At 39.4% G+C, this 1249-nt stretch overlaps 1 protein-coding gene across 1 annotated transcript in view; it reads right to left on the bottom strand.

The window, feature by feature from the left end:
* Nucleotides 1-69: 69 nt before the first annotated feature.
* The window catches only part of LOC107578733 (protein transport protein Sec24A-like), a gene marked incomplete at its 5' end in the record, with an annotated part of 3960 nt that continues 2780 nt past the window's right edge, over nucleotides 70-1249 (bottom strand). The window contains 2 exons of the mRNA XM_016264661.1: nucleotides 70-518; nucleotides 940-1032. Coding sequence (XP_016120147.1) covers nucleotides 384-518; nucleotides 940-1032 — 228 coding nt within the window. The remainder of the gene's footprint in view (nucleotides 519-939; nucleotides 1033-1249) is intronic.

Raw genomic sequence — 1249 nt, 5'->3', positions numbered from 1 at the left:
CTGAATTATCATCCAAAATCCTCAAAGCTATTCAATTTGACCAAAACATTTTTCTGATTTTCAGATGTTCAATTGGTGTCGGTCAGCAAATTATTTACATAATTTTTCTGACTGATCATAAAACGTCACGTAGCATTATTTACAGATTTTTGCATTTGATGTTGTTTTGATGAACAGCCATAAATGGTCAGATTGAGAATTTATCTCAGCTAATTGATTCGCCTGAATTATGATGATATAAATGATCGATAAATATATAATTCATCTGTGACATAAATGGATGTGTTTTTATACGGCTAGTAAAAAAGGCCTCAAAAGGTAAAATGCTCCTGAAACAATCAGCACAGTTGATGGAGAATGTGGATTCATCTGTCCGGCATATCTCATATCTCTGAACTGGAGCGTGTTTCTGACCTGATGACGTGCAGGACGGCGTGGCACGGCCGGCGTTCTCTCAGCCAGTCGACGAACGCTCGCAGTCGTGAAGATCGAGCCGTGTCCAGCTCTGGAAGCTGGTTCTGAGAGGAGAAACCAATCACATGACAATCAAATACTCTATTGAGGCATCCGTCACAGATATCACTGTTGATATACAAGTCATGAAATGAAAAATCATTCAGATAAACTCTGAAGTGAAGCTACGGAGGGGCAAACAACATCTTCGATAAAATTGACTTGCATTTTGCAATCAGAGCAATATTTATCTGCCACAAATATAATCTCAACATTAAACAGCATTTATTTGCATGATAATACCACCAATAAAACTAGAAACGAATCATTTCTAATGCGATCCACCAATCACTCATGAAAGAGAAAGATGCAAAAACAATTAAAAATACACACACGAAAAACATCAAGTTGTGACCAGAAAAGCCGCAGTGTTCAGTAAAGAGCTGTGTGATGAGTGAATAATGCAGTAGTTGTGAGTGAGTTTACCATGTTGAGAGGAACAGCAGCGTGACTCTCCACTCCCAGCACTTCTGTGAGGAAAACCGGGCTGCAGTTTCTTCCGACCCACAGATACATGACCTGAGGAGAAGCGGGCAGACAACAATCAATATTTCATGTCTATGTAAACTGTTATGTTGCTGAAAAGCTGCATAATAAGTGCCGTACATTATCCCTAAATGTTCAAGTTTCTAGGCTCAAAATCGCTTGCTGATTTAATTCACAGAAGCTGAGCCAGTAAGATATTTCAGCTCACAGCAGAGTCTGGTGTGCAGTTCTGTTCTCGTGTGGAAATAAG

Source organism: Sinocyclocheilus grahami, unplaced genomic scaffold (assembly GCF_001515645.1).
Source record: "Sinocyclocheilus grahami isolate Dianchi unplaced genomic scaffold, SAMN03320097.WGS_v1.1 scaffold11703.1, whole genome shotgun sequence".
Classification (NCBI taxonomy): Eukaryota; Metazoa; Chordata; class Actinopteri; order Cypriniformes; family Cyprinidae; genus Sinocyclocheilus; species Sinocyclocheilus grahami.
This window is presented reverse-complemented; position numbering and strand designations above follow the sequence as displayed.